Here is a 20,108-nt window from a genome sequence, read left to right on the forward strand (position 1 = left end):
CAAGGAAAAAAAAATTACAGCTAGAACAAATTAGCAGCTGCTCAGCAACTCTGTCAGCTTCCTGCAGGTTAAAGATTTGTGGAGTATGACCAGCCGCATTACGTATCGCCATCACTTCAGAGACGCAGGAAGTCCTGCCTCGTGTAGAATTTCGCTCTGGCAAATCACACAGACAAGAAATGGTACGGGGGAGCTGACCCTTCAACTAAACACTTCATAACATTTCAAATTATCACCAACAGCCTGACGATTTGAAGATACCCTCAAATAATTAGGAAATTGATTAATACCTGCAAACACACTTACTTTACCATATTTAAGTTTTCTTTAGAGATACATAAGCTATTGTTTGAATAGTCTAAAATAATTGACTTTAGGGCAGATATGAAAACAATTTCAAGTCAAGCAGCTGAAACCTGGAAAAAGAGTAAGCTAATAAGGAGGTAATACAAAAGAAGATCTAAACTAGATATTGAAACTGGAAACCACAGTACTATACAGGAAAGTATTTATTGAATAAAATGTACTGTGACAATATAAATAAACTTTTTTATGCCGCATCTCTAAGCAGAATAATGGCTGTTGCTGATAAAGTCTACTGATACTGGATTGATACGGTGTGTTTTGGATAAGAACAGCATGGAAAGAGAGCAGTGAAGTCTCTTTTGATAAGCAGAACTAAACAGTTTACTGCCTAAGATAAAAATAGGTTGCTAAAGGTCAAACACTTTAATGCAATAGCCAAAAGAAACAGTACCACGCCATTTACCTTTTAACCTTACTTCATACAGGATTACCATGTGCTCTCAAAGATACAGAATAGACAGGGGTTGTTCGTACAAACATATCCTGGAAAATAAGGCATTCCTCCCTTCATGCAGCCTTCCAGAACTCTTTTTTTTTTTAAATTTTAACCAAACAGTTCAAGCTAATAAAGATCTGGCTGAACTACACTGTCTGCAAACAAACAGAATTAAATGAGGGAAAAAGAATTAATTATTTAGAACCGAGCAAGTAAAATTAAATTTAAAAAACCCACAATGAAAATGAATGACATTTTCTAATTTCATTTAGAAATTCCAGTGTGTTGTTTGTTTGTTTGTTTGTTTTTTTAAATCACATAAGGGTACAAACATTGCAAACTATCTATTTTCAAATCAGCAGGTAAAACATTTTGCTATTTGAAAGATTAATATCTACAAAGAATTGATTTACATGCTAAACAAAGGATTATTTCATTTATTTATTTAAGAGTACCATGGATTGTGCAGAATGATAACAGTAATTGTTTCATTAAAAAAAGTTGCCTTTTACAGGCTAAGTCAGTAGCTTACACTCTTAATGAAGAAAATATAACTAACATTTTCCACTTCTTAGCTGCAATGCACTGAAAATAGATCTTAGAACTATTGCTTAGATTTAATATGAGCCATTGCCTCACTTCACGTTACATCAATATTAACCTCTCATTCACTTGTTCACCTCTTCTCTTTGTTCTCCTTAGTTCTCCATTGATCAGCAAACTACACTGTGGACAAAGCCAAATGGCTCTTCCTACTCCAAAGACCCTGCAGTTGGCCAATTCATACAGAACAAAGGAACCACAACTACCTCTGACCACCTTCACTTCTGCCACCACAATTTTATCCATGTCCTCCTTTCACCCAAGCTCTCATATAACTTAGCACTCTGAAAAAACAGAAATTAATTTAAAAATATTTCACATCCGTTGAACTGAGCATCTTTGTATTACCTTGTGATGTTTCATGCATTTCTATCAAATACAAAACCATGAACAAAACGTATGTTTCATAACTAAATGGAAACATTATTTAAAGAACAGAAACAAAGTGCCCACTGTATACATTATGTACATATGCACACATGTTCCTTCAGAGCTTTACTATAATACACAATACAACAGTTTTAAGGAATATAGTAAAAAGTTACTTGCTTACCAGTTACACATGCATGCTGAGCAATTCATATTGAAATTAATTGCAAGCTTACCAATGAAATCTTGCATCCTTATAGGCATAAAACCTTACCTGACACTAGACATTGAGTACTTAGACTTTGTTAACATGTTAAATGACCTTGCCTCTTTCAAAATCTTAGCTGATCCACAAACAACAGACAAAAACAAGCTCAGCACTTTATCCCTAACAGACCTCCGCATATTTTAATATGACTCTTTAGCAATATGCACATATATTTTTCAAGAATACTTAGTCTTACCATACAGAAACACGAAGTCAAACAGCAACAGACTGAAGAGAAACTGAAGCCCGAAATAAAGAAATTAGACACAAGCCATGGTACTATAAAGGCACTATTAGACTTTCAAAAACACCCAGTATAATTTTTAACAAAAGGTTTATAAGGGATCAAATCCTGCTTTTCCTAAAGTAGAAAGAATAATTCTTATTATAAGCATCATAATTCAAAAAAGTGAACAAATTGTTCCATAAGCAGAGTAAAGAAAGAGGACTGTGCTGCAAAGCAGAGATTACATTCTTGCAAGTCCCAACATAGAGCACAGGCCTAAGACAAGCAAGGAGCTACTTTACATCTTCACTGCACTGTCAGAAATACATACAAGCAAAAATTATGTTTCTCCCATCAATTAAAAAAGTGTATTTGGACCAATATAAATGGACACAGAAGGAATAATCTTTACAGTACATGAGATACTTCTCTTCGGAATCACTGCTCTGGCTGCTTAACTGCGACATGAGTAACACCTACACAAATCAAAAGGCTCCAGAGTCAACTCATTATAATGATACAGGCTTCTCTCGGTAGCAAAAAGCCAACCCTGCTTAAAATAGAAAGGCACACTCCTAGAACAGTTTCTTTGCTAACTTATCTGGGTCATAAAAGACTATATAACCACTTTAAACTCAACAGATTTTTAGCACTGCCATTCTTGAAATGGCTGACAAACGATGTAGAAAATTCACACACCAAGAATGTATACTGTATTTAACTAATTTTTTAGAAGTCTCTCTTATCAAATCACATATAAATTCACCGGTTTAGATTAATCACATCTGGATTAGGCATGTTAATGACTCAATACCACAACCATTTTATTGTATACTTACTAGTGTACAGATGATAATTGTCACATTTGGAATGCAGATGTAAACCTCAATCCAAAAAAAGCATTGCAAGAATAATGAGACCAGCAATTCTGTTGTAAGTGTTATGAAACATTTCACTGTGTTATTAAAAGCACAAATCACTTATACATGGGCTCAAGAAACCAATAGCCTCAACGAAATCAAGAGTGAGCTAGAGAGCTTTCAAGAGTTCAGAGTTTAGGTATCCTGTTACTAGAAAATCAAAGGCAAAAAAAGCATTAACTGACCTCAGTGAAACAGGAAACAGAATCTCAGAGTTTATCTTTGCTGCTGATTTTAGCAAAAAAATAGTTGCAAGGAAACATACTTCAGTAGCAATGTTAGAAAAAGGAAAATTTTACAGTGAGCTGTAGTTTTATGCCTAATAGTAAAATTTAGAAAAACTGAAAAGAGTATTTAAAAATTAATTGAGGCATTTTTGAGTTATGGCTAGATATACGCTTGGGTAAGCAGATTAATAGTTTCATTAAAAATAATATTCACATTGGTTTTATTTTTAGTTGGTGAGAAAGACAGTGAACGAAATGGACAACAGAACAATCTGCAGTAACTGAGGTGTTTATCAAATTCTTCTGTAACGATGTCAGGTAGTGGATGCAGGAACGCTGCATTTCCTGCCTCACCATCGCAGCTTCCCGCAGATGCCTCGAGGGCATCCAGAGGCGAAGACGCGGAGATGGAAGCACCTGACTGCTCCCCACTTGTTTCTGGCACCAAAAATAGCAACTTGAGTTTTCTTGCATGATGCAGCGTCTCCACCCTCCAGCCAGGGAGAAACTCCACTGCATTCGCCGATGGGCTTCCAGAGCTCCTGTGGAATTCATTCCCATCTCCACCCATGTTCCTCTTGTTCCCCAACTCTTTCTTTTCCCCACCCTCTTGGCTGCAGTTCCTGATCTTGGCACAAACCTTTTTTCAACTGCAAGTCCAGTCCCACCCTCGTTCATTGCTTCCCACACTCCCAGTTCCCAACCCTACCTCTCCTGTCACCACAAATCCTTTCCCCTGTTCCAGACTTTCTCAGTCTTCCAATTCAGAGGTCATCTCATCCCTCAGCTAGACGTAATTCCACTCTGCCTCTTCCTCAGAGACCCTTACATCCTTTCACCTCTGCCTTCTGGATCCTCCCCTGCATCCAGGCCTCCTCGTGTCTTCCCTTTGGCATGGTCCATATCTCTCCATGGAGAAGGAATTTTGACAGGAAGATTCTTAACTTGACATTCACGCACCTTCCTACGCTGGTTTCTCTCCTTTCAGCTGTGCAAAAAAAACCTCAACTTTCTCTGGGGGTGGAAAAGTACACCAGTCATTCCCAATAGCTGGTGAAGGTACGGTCTCCATCCCCTTGCTGGGAGAGCTATGGGCAAGACCACGCCACCAGCAGAAGTAATCAGATCACAGGTTTCAAGGAGGCTGCATCCAGCTCATAGGTTTCTCCAAATGAACAAAAAGACATCTTTGAGTGCAACAAGAGTCTTTGAAGCCACTTTCCTGTTCAGCAGCAGGTAGCAGACACATTCAAAAGGCCCTTCAGCTTTACTTCACAGGGAGCTGTGCCTTGGTGTGGCAACCTTTCTCTGTAACTGCACATTTTCAGTTCTTCATCACATTATCTGACAGGCAATAAACACATTAACCATTTGGAAATATTTTGATCTTATTTTCCTAAAAGTGAAAATACTTTAATGAACTGTCAGAGATTAGAGCTTTAATTAAAAGGGACCATGTAGTTCATAAAATTTAGCTATCTCACAACCAAAAATGCTGGTTATTGTGATTGCTCTTTCCTCTCAAGATCTACTCAAAAACTTTAAGGGCTGGAGCAGCTGGATACCAACTTGGTTCACAACTAGATCAAAGTTCAGCTCCAACAAGCCAGCTGGAAGAAGCTGTTATGAGGGTGTCTACTGATGCACTAGTGCTCCCAAGTGAGTAAACTCTCCAAAATATGTAGAACCAAGGGTACTTAAGTTAGAAGACAGTGAAGTGCCCTAAAGGAAGACAAGAGTTCTGGCGACAGCAGCTTTAGACAGAAATTAAACAAAAATTTTATAAAAAGTTTTATCTTCCCTATGACAAAAAAAAAAAGTTACTATGCAAATACCAAAACTACTAAAATCTGTGGCTTTCTATAGATTTCCACCTGATGGTTAACTAACTTTGAGTACCCAAGGCAGTGCTTTCAAGATACTAAATGTTCAGAGATGTGAGTGGCTCAACACACAACCCAGCGTGGGCACTCACTTGTGGCAGCAGGCACATGGAAGAAACCACACTGGGAATAAGAGAACTGGTTAAAGATACCTGCAAATTTCTCACTCTTTTTCCTGATCTGGCACATAGCCAGGCCCCAAAAAGACTCCTGTGCCAGCACAGAGGGCATTACAGCCCAAGGACACAGTTTCTTGAACTATGGTTGCCACCAAACTCTTTGCAGCTGAGGTCCGCAATGGTACAAGTTGGTTTTTGTTTTGGTTTTTAAAAGAATGGCAGCACTTGCTTAAGGGGACTTTCTGATGTCTAATGAGATGCATCCATGTTATGGTCTTTCTTCACTGAACTCACAGTTTCTGGCATTGCCTATTTTCATAAAGCTTGTAACAACTAATCATCTTGGTTTATGCCTAAACTGAATTTAGTTGAAACCTGACAATAAAGTCGAGAGATACTCAGCACAGATACGCTGTGATTGCATAAGCTAGTTTCTCCAGGAAGCCAAGTTAAAAAAATGTAATAAAATGGGCAAATTTCCAGTTGAAGACGATCACCAAAAAGCTTGTGTCAGCAAACCCTAATCTATTCTGATTTAGTGTTTAAAAATGCTTATGAGGAGATTTGTTTTTTAGGTAGCATGTGACAAGAAAAAAGGTTAATATATAAATTATCTACTATACTTAGGTGGTGAACTACTTGTGGGGAATAATTATGGTCAAGTAAGTACACACAGTACCCACATAAGTACAACATTTTGCATTGTAATGAAACCAAGTATTTAAGCTATCTAGGGTGCAGAAGAGGAGCAAAGATTGCTAACAAGACAACTAAGGGTATCAAACCCTTCTATTAAAGGTGATTAGTGCCATTCAGAGCGATACTCAAAGTTCAATAGTTCAAAAAATTAATGTATAAGCAGTTCTTCTCAGGAAGCATGAGAAGCTAAAGAGACGTGAGCAACATGACCCACTTGATTTTGTCAGTATCCAGCTTCTGTGACATGAGAAGCCAAACTGACTCTACTAGCCTGCCAAAGCCAAAGTACCAAGGCAAAGCAGTCACACTATAACCTCTGTCCCATGGGGAATCTTGGCCCTTGGTTTTTTGCCATGTTTTGTGAAGCATGACATTAAAAGTTGTGATATGTGTATGTCTAGTGTGTTTCCAGACAGTCACTGAAGACTGAAAGTCACAACATCAGTGCAAATAAGAGGCAAATAAAATGGGAAAGTGATCCTTGTGGGTTGGTGATAAATGATGATGTGCATTAGTCATTTACACCCCAAGATAAAAATCTAATGTTTTTATAATCTTAACTTACAGTAGAAACACATGCATAAGCAACTTATGAAACAAAAGGGTTTTCCCCATATCATTTAGGAAACTAAATTCTACAGCCTTTTGAATTTATCTTTCTAAAAAGTAAAAAAAAACACCAAACAAACAAACAAAACCCCCACAAACAAAACCATAATATTACCTTGTATTTTAAAGGTCAGAGCAAATTAATACTTTCTATGCCAAGCTTTTAAGATACAAACTTATACAAATACTATATGCACTTCAAATAATTTGAGCAAAAAACATAGAACAGCCCTCTGTAAGTTGCAGACTTTTGATTTAAAATAATTGGTCTGCTTTTCAAATGCCACCCAATGGCTGTCAAATCACTAACGTTCACAGAAAAGAACAAGCTATTTTAAAATAAGTGTGGTCTATCCAACTTTAAAACATACTGAGTTTAACCTGCTCAGTGAGACAATTGCCAGAAGAAAGAAGACATCAGTTTAGGCACCAAGATACAGAATATAAAAAGAAATAGAAACTTAAGAACCAGATGATAAATGCAACCTGTCACCAAAGCGTCTTTGGTCACAGATGATCCTATATTTATATATGCATCAGTGTTGTATACAACTCAGATTACAAATGGATTAGAGGATTAAACTACATGCACCAGCAAAACTGTCATCTGCAAAACAAGTTTCTCTTACATCAAGATCAGCCCTGCGGTATGTAAAAGACACACAAAAACCCCATAAAACTGTAGATTCACACTTGAGCACATTTTCCTTGCCTACAGGTTGTCTGTGTGATACTCTTCTGTCGCTGTCTGCTCCAACCTCCTGAGGCCTGAAGGAGAAAGGGAAACCAGCTCCTATGCCAAACATCACGTCCCTCCTGTCACCTGCCTTTCTGCCATTACGTGTCATTTCCCACTTCCCAAGGGTTTTTGCATGTTTGCTCAGTTACTAACTTCCCATCATCACATATGGTTTTATGAAACTTCTCCTTTATGACACTGTTCTCCGTTTGCCCTACATAAATCCTGTTTTAAGTACCACTTGGATTCCTGTTTCATCTCTAAGTCAACCAGAAGATCAGCGCTCAGACTGTATTTGGAATACTGAAAGAGCTGGTGTGAAATCAGTATTCGTGGGGGGAATACATGTTAGACAGTAGTTCTTTGAGCTAGGGGCATTTCTGAGGCAATTTAAATTTCTGGATCTAATGATTAGGTACACAGGACTGATCTTATTCTGTTTTAATCCAGGAAGGAGCAGGTTTCCCAAGCAGCAGTGCTGAAATATTCTGCCAAAATTCAGAAGATGCTTTGTTCAAGAGACACTTGGTTACAAGAAAGAAAAATACTAAAATGTTGAAACTTTGAGGCTAAGTGCACTGAGCCAACTAAGAGAGAATTTTATCTTCCACCCTTAAAACAGTTTAAAAATAAAATCAAACAACACTGCTAAAACCATGTCTCAAAATCACCAATGCCCTTCTGTTAAAGCAAGAATAAACTGGCAACGAAGTTGGAGAGGAGGCTCTCTCTGTCCCCTAAGTTAAAGTTATTGAAACCAGCAACAAGAAAATCCCGCCACCACCACCAACAAAAAAACCCCCACAAAAACAATAACCCTCATCCGCCAGAAACGACTGCTTTTGTCAGGGCTCGGACTATTCATTGTTTCTGGTTTTATGCTTTGGTCTTCTCAGGAGATTCACCGGTGTCATTTCTGTTTATCCTTCCAAGCATCTTAACTTCTGACAGTTTTTTCAGTAGGCAATTTCTCATAATTAGTCCCTAATTACATATCAAGGCACACATTTTTAGAGAGTTTCTTCTCTTCCAAACGTCTTTTCCAATCCTGTTTACACTCATCATCTCTTGAAACTAATCTCTCTTCTTCCTAGCCTACTCACTGTTATAGTTTCCAAGTCTTCTTTCATTCTGTTGTTAAGTTCTTTTGGTTTCTCATGACAGAACAAGAAATTTTAAATCAAGCAATGACTGCCAGCTGTTGATTGAAAAAAAATACTAGTTAACGGACAACTCCTTAGATTTTTACTTTATCTGACCAAAAAGTGATCTTGTCTTTCAGATTTGAACAGCTGGGCACTGAATGAAGCTGGTACAACCTTCTTTCACCATTTTATTTGGTTTTTAACTAAGTTCACCAACTTTATCAAGTACGTAACTACTAACACTCTGTCATTCAAATCTTCCACAGATCTGACATGAAATTATAACATCCATGAACAACCCCCCTGCAAGCAACCAGACCTCTTTGAGATCTTGGAACCTGAAGTCTTGCTTGGACACATAAATGAAGCGCCACCGCATCAAAAACTGTACCAATTACGAGATTTGCCAACAGGTCCAGGCTACAGCACTCACCAACTTCAAAACGGTATGTTTAACACGGGTTGAAAACTGTTATACTAAAAAAACCTCAAACCAATAAACTGTCTTCTATAGATAAATAATGATAGAAAGCTAAAGGTGAATTCTATCTAATGTATATGAGTCTCTCTAAGAATGAAAATACCCTACTGTTACTGCACACAAACATTTATGGTGTTGAGTTCTCTTTAAAGTATCACTCTATGAGTGTTACATATTAAACACTTTTTATCAGCTTTCCAATGAAAAAAGCTGTGGGCAAAAAGCTGAAATGTGGTAATACATTTACTTATTAAACTATACCTTGAGGTGCTGAAGTAAATGTGTGAGTTGCACTGATCTTGCATATGCAGCAGTTTGTAATTACAAACACTGCAGTACACATCAAATAACCCATTCATGTCCATAGAAAGGGAAGAGAACACAGCTAAAAAAATGCCAAGTGAAGGACTGCAACTTGTAAAGTATGGTGACCCAAACACAAGAAAAGGAAAGTAGTCAAGTTTTTCACATCCTTTTAAAAGTGTCCTGCTTTAAATCAATGTATTTGTAAGGAGAATCAATGATACTATGAGGATACTGACTGAAATCTTTTACATTCTCCATCTTGCAGTCCCAATAAATATGAAAATGCAGATTTACAACACACACCTCAGGTTTGGAAAACTGAAAGACTGCAGCACAAAAAAGTCTTAGGGCAAGTGTGAACTCTGAAGATGTAAATAAGAATAACAACTTAATTGATTTGATTCTGCAATGGTAAAAATTAAGGAGATCTAGAATAAATATAAAAAGATAACAGAAAATTCAGCAAGTCAGAATTAATATGGAGTAAAAAGTGCGTAAGAATGTGTAAAAAGTAATAAATTACATGCCTTGTATATGGGAGGGATACTGATACAAGGAAACTAATAAACCGCAAAAGGATGAAGCAAGATCATAGGCAGATTATATCATTAAGTGAAAGAAACATCATCAATTTTTCTGAGAAGCCTAAGGCGAAATACCAAAACCTGAGACAAATGTTTTCTTGATTAGGAAAAAAATAAATTAACACACTTAATTACATCTTACATTTAAATAAAATAAACATAAGCTCAGAGCAGGCATGATACAAACTATGCTACCAACCAAATTAGACTGATGACGGCGAGTCCATCATTAAGGCCTTGCTACTGTGTATGAAGTACACAAGGTTTGAAGGACAACAGCAAAGCCAGGAGGGAACCAGCATCCACAGCTTCCCAATCTTTTACGCTCATCTGGCCTGTTACTCTTGTCTGGTCTACTCCCGTCAGAAACAAAGCATGTCTGACCTCATCCATAATCAGAAATAAACCTTTAATGTGTTCTCTAGCTACTGTTCCAGTTCCCTCAGCTTCACTCAACTTACCTACCTCAACTCATATTTTAATTAGGGGATTTTTTCTAACCTAGATAATTTTGCCTGAAATGAGCAACAGCACAAGCAGACTGACAAGCTAATCTAAGGAAACAGCAACTTGTTTCCCTGGTTCAGCTGAAGTCAAAAGAAAAGGTACACCCAAGGCCAGCTTTGATAGCCTCCTTAATTCCTTCCTGGATTCCCATTAGCCCAACTTATTGATTTATTTTACTACAACTGCTAAAATGTAAATGTTTAACATAACCAGAACTTATAAAACTTCTCATATATACTTACCTCTGTTTCTCATCAGCTTATTCCTAGCCAAGATGGGGAAGTTACCTCATATTTACCTCCTCTTTCATCTTTACACTTCTGAAGCACTGTAAAACAGTTTTGCTTGAAGAAAACAAAAACTAGCAATGGACACAGGACAGGGTGGGGAGGAAGGCATGTAGTGTGTTTCCATACATTATAGAAATTCTAATTGTTTTATTATTACAGAAATGCTTGTATATTTTCTTTATAGTTTGATATTAAACCCCAAACCTTCTTAACTAAATCCTCACAATATAAAGGTTCACTCTGTGAGCTGTCAAGTCTTCTCTCAGCACCTCCAGAGAACAGAGTCCCACTAAAGTGTTAAATATACACAAAGTTATAGCTATATAGATCTTACTAGAACAAGAGATCTGACAAAGCAGGAGAACAAGAAACCGTTCTTCTGAACCTACACACGTTACAACTGCTAAAACCTGTTTTTCTTATTTAACTGCAACTTCTAGTCCAGAGATTTAAATGATTTACCTAAAACAGAAAAGCAGTAGGGCAGCAGGAAACAGTAGGATTCTAGAAACAGAATTCAGGCAGCCTGTTGACCCAGCTACACACTCGTGTCCCCACCTTTCTGCGCACCGTATCTATGAAGCTTCAAATACAAGCTTTAGAAAAATCTGTGATTTTCAGCATCATCCAGCAAGGAGGCTGGCCAATTAGGGTAACAGTTCATTAACACTACTGAGGGCTGTTAACAAGTAATATTAATTTAGAAAGTCAAGTAAACAAGTAATTAATCCAAATGTTTGAACACTTACAAAATTGTTCTGCTAAATATTTTAAAATAATGTTGAACTGAAAGCAGTCAGCCAGTAACTCCATTAAGAAAAAAAGCATTCGTTAATGCATTAATTCCTGTGCTTCCTTCTCAGATGCCAGAGTTCTGTGCTAATAGACAACTTGAGGTCTGAGTGTCAAATCTCATTCAGAAACTCAGAGGTTTGATTTTTTGCCAAAATCAAGGAAGGTACTTGGCTCATTTGGCAAAATTTGTCTTCAGAAAATAATAGATTTTCAGAGGTAACCCGTGTCACTTCAACTTGCATATGCAACATTTAAGAAACTGGACACATAATAATGGACTAATTAATACAGTGTTGCAGACTTGATGTCTAGACAAGATAGGACATTTCAAGAATCCCTGCTACTCATGCTCATAAAGGAACAACAAAGAGATAGCCTTTTGTGCAACACCGACGCTGAATTGCTCCAACTGTGAATTTAACACCATGGACATACTTGTCATCACTTCCAAAAAATCTCCACACTTCAGCACATTACGTGCTAAAAGCATAAGCTGATACTTAGCTATATAAAAATAGAAACTGAACAAGTTCAAAACAATAATGTATATTGCATATTATTAAATGCAAAAATATAAAAAAGTGCATTAATTTGTTACATCGGCAACCTATGAACATTCATTGACCTTGACAGGCCAACGCAAAATGCTCTGCTACACTATTCTCAAGTACCCAGACCAATTTTTTAAATACTTATTTAATGGGCTTTTACACCACCATGCTCAGACAACATGAAACACCCAGTTTCAAAATTGAACTGTGGAGGAAAGAGGGAAAGGCATTTTCAAAGGCATAAGGAAACACTTACCTCAAAAACAAAACAAAACAGGAAGGGATCTACTCACCTCACTATTTTTGCTTTTAAAAACTCTCTAAAATTTCTGATTGCTTAGAAATAGAACATCAAAAGCCACATCATAGGCCTAGGCACTACTTCACAGAACATATTAAAACAAGAGACACACATTAATGCTGCAGAATTTTCATCAGTGCAAAGAGGTACAGAGATGGAAAAGAAGATGCACCAGGATGGGACCAGTTTTCTCAGCACTTGCCGTGCAGAAGTGCCCGTAAAGGTCTTGTTCTACTAACCAAGGTGGCAGAGCCAGCAGGTCCTGGGAACTCAACCCTTCCTTCCCTGTGAGCAGCTGAGCCCGCTCCAGGTGGAACAGGTCCCTCACCTCCCCAGGTGAGGCCAGCCAAAAACAGGGGACCACTGCAAGGAGCTTGGACTCTGCAGTTCAGGGATGGGGACAAGAAACTGTTACAAGGAACAGGGAGCAGAAACTGTGTCCTTGGTGGAAAGAAATCATATTCTGGAGAACAGAATGCAGGACTGACAGCAGCTGAGCTCAGAGAGCAAGCAGTGACACACTGTGAAAAACAGCAGAGTCTCCCTCACTGGAGTACTCAGGACTCAATTTGAGAAAGCTCTGAATGACCTGATCTAATTTCAAGAGAAGACTGGCCCAGGTGAGGTCCCTTCCAACCTGGACCTTTCTAAGATACTGTCACTATGCCTGTCATTGCAAAGATAAGACCAGAGAGACTTCCAGGATCTGCAGTCCCTGTTCAGCAAAGATCTCAGGTGCCTACGTATCTCCAACCACGTTCTTCCTTCCCAAGCAATACTGTCAAACTTCAAATGAAACGTATGCTTTGGAGTTTTTCTAGTTTGGGAGTCACACAGATAATTCTTGGCTCTGTTCAGTGTCTGGATTCTTCCAAGACTTCATCCATAAGCACAACTTCTACTCTTCTCACTTTATGTCAGCTTCAGTTAATACTTGCAAAGCAACCGCAGGCTAAATTGCAAACACCAACTAGCACCTGTTTGACAATTCTTATCCTGTCATAGTCTGCACACAAAGAATTCTGCTTTTCTTCAAAGACGTGATTTGACATGAAAGCTTGCAGTAAGTCCCCCATCAAACAAATAATACACATGCAAGTATTTTGTTGATGAGCCAGAGAGACCATTTACAATCATGTTCCATTTAAAATTCTTAATTTGGCAACTGTGTTATTGTAACTTAGAGGAGAAGCAGAAGGAACTTCACAAACGAGTGATACGAACGATACATAAGATAGAGAGATGGACTTGTTTAAACTGAACACCTGTATGAATATTTAATTCAACTGCTTAAGGGATTTTTTTGTTCTTTTTTCTTAAGAGAAATAACAGACTATACCACAAGCTGCTGCCTCCCTGCTCCTGCCCAGGGCATCAGGCTGCCTGTTTCTCTGCTGTAGAGCAATGAATTTTCTCATTAAAACACAGTGTATGTGTTCTGTCAGCAAAATTTTTTGCCTCTAAGTTTACCTGAAATAGCACCACGCTATGAGGTAAAAGTACATATTTGGAAAATTTTGCTCTTTTTCCTGGTTGGAGCTTTGGAGAAAGATGGATATGGAGATGACAAAGCAAAGAGGGATTTATAGGGAGTTTGGAACAGCAAGGACACCTGGGAATCAGGATGAGAATAAACTGAAAAGCAATAATCACTACATCTGGTGCTCCAAGAGAAAGCAGAAAAACTTAGGCAACAGAAGGAGAAGAGGTCTGGTGGGTCAAGGCTTCCAATCAAGCTTCACTTAAACACATAGCCAGTGGCACAAGAAGTTATTTCTATCCTGACTGACTGATTTATTTTAAATGCTTTAATAGCTGCCCAGTGAAGACTGCAAACCAATCTTTCCCTGAATCTTGCTTTGCAGAAGGGTTAACAGCTTCACCATTTTTCCAGCATCATTCTTAGCAATAGGTACGTTATTTTAGTAATCCTTCCATGAAATTACGTTCCAGAAATAATACATTAAAACTAGGTATTCAGAAGCTATTTTAAACACCCGAACTGGAAAAAAGTCCACAGAACAAAAAAATTTTCTGCTGTTATTGATTCTTCGATAATCAGAAACAAATTATATAAAAGCTTTCTTATAAATGTATTCTATATTTCATTATCAACTCAATCTTCTTATTCCTAAAGTGCATTACAGCCTACAGTTCAGTTTTAAGATTTAAATGTTACATATATGTAAAACTACAGCATGACTAGTCATAGTAATAAATTTGCATGTTTTTTTTTTAATGTGCTAATTTTACTGTGCAAAAACCAGAAACATACTTTCAGTTAAACAGTAGTAAAACCAGTATACATTATATTGAGAAGTTAATCCAAAGAACCTTTAGTAAGCAGTTCACCACAGGACTGCAAATTTAGTTTCCATTCCACTCTTTCCTCCCCCTACCATTCCTTGTGAAACCCAGGCCACACAGAATTAAACTCAATTTACTTTAGATGATGACAACTCAAAGTCAACAAAATAGCACACATATTTCTACAGAAAAACTGCTTCCATATACAGTAGGAAGATCCACAATATTTCACAACTTTGAAAATCATCAGGACTATCATAATAGTAAATTTTCTGGAGTTTTTTTAATTGCTGAAGCAGAAGTTACTTTTAAACATTTATCTGAAAAACACATAGGTCATTTTACAGTCTTAAGTTTATAGAATCACAGAATGGTTGGGGTTGGAAGGGACCTCTGGAGATCATCTATTTCAACCCACCTGCTGAAGTATGTTCACCAGAGCAGATCACACAGGAATGTGTCCAGGTGGGTCTTGAAAGTCTCCAGAGAAGCAGACTCCACAACCTCCCTGGGCATCCTGTTCCAGTGCTCTGGCACCCTCAAAGTAAAGAAGTTTCTCATCGTATTCAGATGGAACCTCCTGTGCTTCAGTCTGTGCCCATTGACCCTCATCCTAACGTTGGGCACTACTGAAAGGAGTCTGGTCCCATCCTCTTGACATCCACCCTTGAGATATTTATAAACATTGATGAGATCCTCTGTTAGCCTTCTCTTCTCCAGGCTGAACAGACCCTGCTCTCTCAGTCTCTCTTCCTAAGAAGGATGCTTCAGACATCATTTAGATGATTAAATATATATCTTGTCTGGCTCTGAACAAATTATCAGTACCTGATTCTATAAAAAAAATATGAATCTTGTTCAATTGAATAAAGTGTATTGAAGACACTTTCCCGTATCTTTCTAAAATCTTGTTTTAATTCTGTGGAAGCTGACAGCTTCAATATTCAAATCAACAACAGGATAAACTGGTTCTATGAAATCCAAGTCTTCTTAAGTTATTCCTCAGGCTTTTCTGAGCTAAGTTCCTAAAGTATTCTGTTTTACAGAACATAATCTAGATTTCTTTGAAGATAAGTGCAAACTCTACCAAACATAATAGCATTAGGTCATATTTAAAACAACATTTTGTTTCTTTGCCCAAATTTTCACCTGTCTTCACTATAAGCCTGTCCTTAGCACCAAAGGGCAAATCTCCATAGGAAATAAACCAGCCACAGATTCACCAGTATCAGGCAAAACAATCACTTTTTCACTTTTTCTAAAAAAATCTGCTACTAGTTTTTACTTCTTTTGGTTTGTCATTTCTAAATACTCACACATTTACGCATTTGGCAGTAGCTGATTTAGGCCATTTACAACCTGGTGATCAGACACACTGGGATAAACAAACTGCATCATGACCCTCGTAGTTCCAACCTGCTCTGGTTTACTCCATCCCAGCACACATGCATGATTATGCAAAGTCAACATAATTTAAAAAGAAAAAAAGAAAAAAGGAACAAAACCAATTCAGTCGAAAGCTGTTTTTTCATGTGTCAAGACAAAAGGAACAACAGTGTTACAGTTCAGGAAACGGTCTCACAGGCAACAGAACAAGGGCCACTAGAATTAAGATGGACAATGAAGACCTAGAATAAGCTTAACTCTAACAAGACCAGAGACCTATTTGCTTGAAGATGTTATTATGAGATAATCATGAGGGGCAAAAGTGATTTATATTTCCCTTCCACCCATCCCATGCACACACTGAAAACACTAAGAGCAAGTTTGAAGAAAGTCATCTCTTTCTTCCACCCAAATTATGAACTGTAAATGCAGTTTCCAGAGTTGGGTACAGTTGTATTTATGTCAGAAAAATATCCAAACTCTCTATTTATAGTAACAAAACCACGGAAACTGAACACTTTGATTGTCTATGACAAATGAAATTGAAAGTTATTGTACATAATTTCCTTACTGTGAGGCGACATGATATTTAAGAATAATACACGAATAAGCTTCCACTGAATATCCTCAAAAACTCAATGATCCAAGAATAATAGAAATATTGTTTTATTATAAATCAATCCCCAAGTACTCAACACAAAAAAGAATACAGATTTTGAACACGATATGCCTCCCTCTTTCAGATATAAAACACTGGAGCCAGAGCAAAACGTAAAGGTTCTTAACTTCAAAGAATGACAAGAAGACTGAGATTCAAAGCTGATTTAAAAAACAAACAAACAAACAAACAAACACCAGAACCAACCACCTCCCAGAAAACACATACAAAAAAACAAACACAACACGCAGCTTCTAGTATTCAATCCCAAACTGTATATATTTAAGGAAATTACAGTTTAAAAGTAACTTTTGGAAATCTGATCTCATATAGATGCTTACTTTTTAATTACACTTGAAATTTTCTGTATTATATTTGATTTTAAAATTATTATTCGAAGCAGTAGTCATTTTCTTGGCTTGCAAAATAGCAGGTGTTGCATGTAAGTTACAGAAAACTACCACTAATTCCCACATGCAGATAAATGCCATGCTTCTTCAGAATTAAATAGATGGAGATAATATCATCACATCACCTCAAGAAATCAGATTTAATTCATATTATGCTCCAAGCAGGAGGAAAAAATAAATCAACATATTTCTAGGAGACCAAACCTGATACAGGTACTTCATCAGTGACAAAATGTCAAGAGGACTCACCTGTTCAATCTCCTTTGTCTTAGTTGCAATTGCTTTTGAGCGGCCAAGCAGCTGGCCATCTTCATATAATTCCGTAGGATCTGCTATATTTGTTTCTGTTTCCTCTGTTTGTTCAATGTACAATGGAGCTGAAGATCCAGCCTAAAAACAAATTAAAAAAAAAAAAAATAAAAAAAAGAGGTTTTGATATAAAAATAAAATCCTGAAAGTGTACAAGCAAAAATAAACCCCTTAATACAGTCATTCAGTTCAATATGTTTGCTTATCAAGACTATTAGTGAAGTATTACTGCTACGATCTATCAGATACAGATATATGGATTTTAAACATGTAGAAAACATGACATCATAAAAATAACCTGTGACTTAGTCTTAACTGTATAAAGACAATGATGTCAGATAACCTTTACCTGCCCTTCCACGGAGAAGGAACTCATATATGTGATATTTGTAACACCAGCTAGCAAGAAAAATCCACAATGAAAGTGGGATTAGTTTTCTGAGAAAGGATACAAGTAACAAAACCAAAGGTAAATAGGCATCGACAAAATCAAAATGCTGTCAGAAAGAAGTCTTGCAACATTCAGGACCATCAGTTTAATATTAAAGGAATGGAGATACCTGTTGTACAGCAAACACACAGAGGATTACCCATAATATGAGAAATCTTACTGAAGTACCAATATTGTATGAGCTTCCCTCTAAAACAGAAATTAAGACAGCATCTGTGCCCCAAAGAAAACAGACTCTTACTCCAGGGAGTCTATATAGAAGATGTAAAAAGAGAAGAAATTACTACAGTGTATTTATATCCAGCATTGCGGAACAGATTTTGCAGAATGTAGCAAATATTTTTTTAATAAGATCTGAGAAGTACAGAAGATACACAAAAATATTTTCCACTATCAAAAATAATGAGAAGCAGAATCTTAAAGCTTAGCTAACATGAAAGAGAAAAGCATTAGACAAAAAAAGCTTAAATGGTCCTACGAGCATCTGCTCAAAACTTAGCAATAATAGAAACTATTAGGATTGCATCCCAAATCTTGTTACTGCAGTAAATCATGAAATGCCTGAGAGGGAGTAAAGGCTGCTAAAAAGTTGAGTGCAGTACAACGTTCTAACTATTAAGCACTATGTATGATACACTGGAAAAAAAGTTAAAAACCGTTGCAATTCATACATAATAGCCTACTAATCGACATGAGATGATGAGATGTATCGTTTCTTCCAGGAGTCAGAATGAGATGCTTCACCTCCTTCCTCAGCATCGCTGTAGCACACTTTTAGTCAAGTCATCTCAGACTCTGCCATAATCAATTGTTTTATTCTGAATCTTTGTTTTGAATCTTTTTGCCACTGCAATTTTCTCTGAAGCACAGAGCAAGTTTTAAGCAACTCTTCTCCATATGGTCTGCTCTGTTCTTTTCCTCCCTTGCATTAGCTTCTCCTCATCAAGAACAGAAGTGACATTTCTCTTCCCTGTCACTCTCCTGAACCTCTCAGAAATGTCCATGCATATGTTCTCCTCCTTATAGCATTCATGTTTGGATCAGTTTGTTGCTTTTTTTTTTCCCCCCTTACTCCAGCCCTTCTTCCCCCCCCCCCCCCCCTTCTTTATTTCTTTTTTTCTGGAGGGAAATGAACTGCTTAATTATCCAACTGGATTTTCCTGTCCAGAATCAAGCAGCTGTTGATGCACTCAGCCATTATATCAATGGACAGGACTTAAAAGTTCAGATAAATATGGATCCAGTGAATTTGTTTATTTACCTAATCTAGTCCTTACATTCCACAAGTGTGAAATACAAGGAGGAAACCTGATGCTTCCCAAGATGCTTTTATCATCCCTTAAATTACTCCCAAACAAAAAGAAGTCCCTTTCTAATTTTAAGGAGTTCAGCAGGCAAACATACTTACACTAGGGCAAGAGTTCCTTGGAGAAATCCCTGGAAAACCTGAAGCCGTACTTTGTCAGTTGTGGCTCAACATACATTCAAATTACATTAACAAAACCTACTCTGTTTTGTGTACTTAAAAAAAAATAAACAACCACAATAACAAGGCTTTAGTCTCCCTCTCTCACTCTTTCAACAAACATTTAATAGCCTATGTAGAAAAATTCAGGGGTAAGTACAGAAAAACAAGAGTCTATTGTTCCAAAACTTTAAAATAAAATGATTAATACTCCTGTCTTACATCATACTCAGTTATTTCAGGTAAATTGTTTTCATCCGCCTTCTCTGACTTTTCAGCTGCCCACTTGCTTGCAGCTTCCGCAAGTTCCTTTTCCGATAGTCTGTGGCTCTTATTCAAGGCCTGTGCAAAAATATTATAGTCAAGGTTTAACATTAAATATATTTACAAATGGCAAAATACCTTCAAAACTAAAATATTTACACCCCAAAAACATTTTAAAATAGGGAACAAGGAAGCCGAAGCTCTTGATTTCTTTAAAAAGAACAGTGGGTGGGGAGACAGCAAAGAAAAGAAGAAAAAAGAGAGGAGGAAAAAAGATAAATCAATTAAGTTCAGTAAAATGTTAAAAAAGCACTATACTTTCAGAATCAGCTTTATTAAATTCATGGGACAGAGATCATAGAAAAATTATTTGAATGAATTGAGTTTAAAGAGACATGGATCAAATGGACACTAAGAAGTGAGATACAAGCGTG

General features: G+C 37.2%; 1 protein-coding gene across 12 annotated transcripts in view; it reads right to left on the reverse strand.

Annotated features, from left to right (window-relative positions):
• The window catches only part of PPHLN1 (periphilin 1), a 70,565-nt gene that overhangs the window by 14,237 nt on the left and 36,220 nt on the right, over positions 1-20,108 (reverse strand). For all 12 annotated transcript variants that reach the window (XM_065048634.1, XM_065048640.1, XM_065048637.1 and 9 more), the window contains 2 exons: positions 19,633-19,752; positions 17,435-17,575 (listed from right to left, as the gene is read on the reverse strand). In XM_065048634.1, the coding sequence (XP_064904706.1) occupies positions 17,435-17,575; positions 19,633-19,752 (261 nt within the window). The remainder of the gene's footprint in view (positions 1-17,434; positions 17,576-19,632; positions 19,753-20,108) is intronic.

This window comes from Columba livia, chromosome 1, assembly GCF_036013475.1.
Source record: "Columba livia isolate bColLiv1 breed racing homer chromosome 1, bColLiv1.pat.W.v2, whole genome shotgun sequence".
NCBI lineage: Eukaryota > Metazoa > Chordata > Aves > Columbiformes > Columbidae > Columba > Columba livia.